At 45.4% G+C, this 3,087-nt stretch overlaps 1 protein-coding gene across 1 annotated transcript in view; it reads right to left on the minus strand.

The window, feature by feature from the left end:
* LOC111670255 (uncharacterized) overlaps positions 1-313 on the minus strand; it is a 6,179-nt gene extending 5,866 nt beyond the window's left edge. The window contains exons 1-2 of the mRNA XM_023426901.2: positions 194-313; positions 1-117 (exon numbers count right to left, since the gene is read on the minus strand). The exon at positions 1-117 is cut by the window's left edge and continues 22 nt beyond it. Of these exons, the coding sequence (XP_023282669.2) occupies positions 1-117; positions 194-313 (237 nt within the window). The remainder of the gene's footprint in view (positions 118-193) is intronic.
* Positions 314-3,087: the final 2,774 nt, after the last annotated feature.

Raw genomic sequence — 3,087 nt, forward strand, 5'->3', positions numbered from 1 at the left:
TTCTTCTTCTTCTTCTTCTTCTTCTTCTTCTTCTTCCTCCTTGGGTTGCGTGTAGCTCTCCTCGCTCTTCAGAGACCGGACCTCCATCATGTGACTGTCCGGCTTCTCCTCCTCCGCCTGAGAACACACAGCAGCTCCTTCAGCTCAGACTCTTGTTCCACTGCGGCCTGTAATACATGAGATGAACACGTACCTGCAGCGTGTCATCGCTCCGTCCCACAGGTGTGGGGGGTCGGGCGGGTTCAGGCCCGGCCTCCCCGGGTTCCAGCCTCTCCGGCCGGGTTCCTTCACTGACCGACGCCCCGCTGCCCATCCCGACACCCGCAGACAGACACAGGAAGATCCAGAATGAGAGAGGGAGAGAGAGAGAGAGAGAGAGAGAGAGAGAGAGAGGTGGTCAGGTGAGAACAGGTGCAATCTGACACACCTGTCCGCCGCCCACAGGCTTAGTTACAGTAACTTTCCTGTTACCTGCAGGTGGGGGCAGCTGCACCTCACCAAAATAAAGTTTTAGATTTCATAGATAAAGTTGAAAGATTAAAAGCAGATGTTGTGATGTTAATGACGCAGGTGTAAATAAAGTTGAATGTTTCTCACTGATTTGCTGCTGCTCACCTGTCCGGTGTTTCCAGCCTCATATTTGTGCTTTTATGTATGATTTTTTTATTTACATATAAACTACACTCTATGTCATAATTAACTTTCCAATAATTCTATAAATAATTTCATATTAAAAGGAATAAATTCAGTGAAGATAATCCATGTCCTTATTTCAAAAGGAAATCCTACTGTGCACAAATACTTTTAACACGAATAATAAAGATAATAAACTTGATCATATCATTTGTAACCTCTGGGCTCCTGGTGTCTCTGCAGGGTGAATCCTGTGTGTGAAATCTGCACCTCCAGCAGCAGCGCTGCCACTGGCTGCACGGCCACAGCCCGCCAGCAGAGGGCAGCATCGTCCTGCTGACTGAAGGCAGCGCGTTAATGCAGAGTAAAACACACACACACACACACACACGCACAGCTAAAAGTCTGACAGACACATTGATGTGAAATTCACTCCACATTTGATTTTAACGACCCTTGACCTTCCCTCCAGCGCCACCCGCAGCTCAGACTTGATACATTTTTAACCACTACAGCTGAAACCAGATAGATAATCAATAACCGGCCTCACACAGATATAAGAGGCGTGTTGTTTAAGTTACTGCTGAGATGATGAAATAATAAAATCCTGGTTTTTGTACTGTTAAGTCACTCTTTTGACTAAAGGGCCACTTATTAGCTTGTTCTGGGGCTTTCAGCTGCATCTCACGGCCTTCCTCTGTGATCGAATTTGCTTGGTTGTAATGCAGCAAAGTCATGAGACCACGTTTGAACAGACAAGGGTGAATTTCCCTCCACTCAGTATACACAGCTCTAGACCTTGCACAACCCCAGTATATCGTTTTCCATTTCATATTGGGGGTGTGATGAATGTTTCAGCCTGTAGGGGGCAGCATCAGGGTGTTAAACTGTTAGTCTTGTTAAAACTCTCTGTGTGTCTGACAGCTCTTTCCTGCTGCACACAGGAACCTTCCACTTCTCCAGCGTCTGAAGGTCTCAGGTTCGTCCTGACACGAGGATCCAGAACAGACTGAAGTACGAGCAGCTGGTGAAACCTGGCAGATGTGTAGTGTCCCCGTCTGTCTGTGCCACAGGGCAGTAAAATCCCCCCTGATTGCCCCCTTTTAAAAACAGGGGGCGGCATTATTTTTTTATTCCTGGAGGAGCTGCCGGCGGCTCTGGTCGAACGTCAGGAGAATAACTCAGTCTGCATCGGCTCGGCCAAATCAGAAATGACACACAATGAAAGAGGAAAATGAGACGAGTTCCCCGGGGAACAATCAGTAAAATGAGTCTCTATTCACAGGAGGATATTGACTGAGTCAGACCGCACTCTCACAGCTTTCTGCTGCTTTTTATCTGAACTGTCTCAGAACATCTGCTGCTTTCTCTGGTGTTCTGTCTGTCTGATCGTCTGTCTCTCTGTCTCTGGTTCAGTGTCTCTCTGCCAAGTGTTGGATTAATCCAGGTTTGGCATCCACAACTCTGCCTGGACAGGTGGTGCATCACTCATCAGCTGATCTCCATCAGACCTTATTAAAGTGTTGTTTCAGATCAGGATCATACAGCAGCGCGGCCTCACCGACGCCTCAGTTCGAAGAACCGAACATATAAAACACGTCGTGTGTAGGTTTTTCAGTTTTTCATGACTCAGTAGATCAGAGATGTGTTTGATTATCATATGAGAATGTGAAATTGGATTTTGCTGAGGTTCAGGGGGGCTGAACCGTTAGAGTGTGATGTAGAGTGGTTTGTTTTTAATAAACCAAAGCTCTCAGGGAGGTAATTTTATGCACAAAAATAAATGATGGGAACCATTTCTTGGATCACTGGAGTTTAAACTGGAAAACAGTAATTTAGTGCGGAGCCCCATTACTGCCAGGAAAAGCAAAAAAAAGATGATAAAATATTCTACTCAAATCACAATTATGGGATAGTAAGTGAATACTCTCATCTCATAAGTTTGACTGAGTTATTTATTTTTGGTATTTTTGACTGGACCAGCCGTGAGCCAGTGCTACGGATCACCTGCAGAAGGTAACACATGTTTATTAGAGGCAGGTCTTCATCTCTAACTCCCTCTGTTTGAAATGTAGAATTGATCATATTTTAGGATCTGGTCCCATTTCCTGTGTTGTGTCAAATTAAAAGCATCGTTTCTGCATTGCTTGTATCGCTGTGACCGCGGAGTGGAGCTGTCCATGGTGCTGAAAGGAGGATTTAACTCCGGCTAGTTAAATTAGCAATAACCTTGTGTTTTGTTGTGTATGATGGCATCCCCCAACCAGTAGACACACCCATACACAGTCCAGCCATACACTGGCTCCATCCCGACTCTTCTGTCTTTCTTTTTCAATAATTCACCAATGTATTTTTTTTTATTTTCCCGGCAGGAATGAGCCTCTGTAATATGAAGCCCTGTAGGTCTCAGGAGAGGAATAAAAACTCTTGCGTGACTTGTTTCGTGCTTCGTGC

The sequence above is a fragment of the Seriola lalandi genome, unplaced genomic scaffold, assembly GCF_002814215.2.
Source record: "Seriola lalandi dorsalis isolate HSWRI2012SDOR001 ecotype SW California unplaced genomic scaffold, Sedor1 jcf7180002054847, whole genome shotgun sequence".
In the NCBI taxonomy this organism is placed as follows: Eukaryota; Metazoa; Chordata; class Actinopteri; order Carangiformes; family Carangidae; genus Seriola; species Seriola lalandi.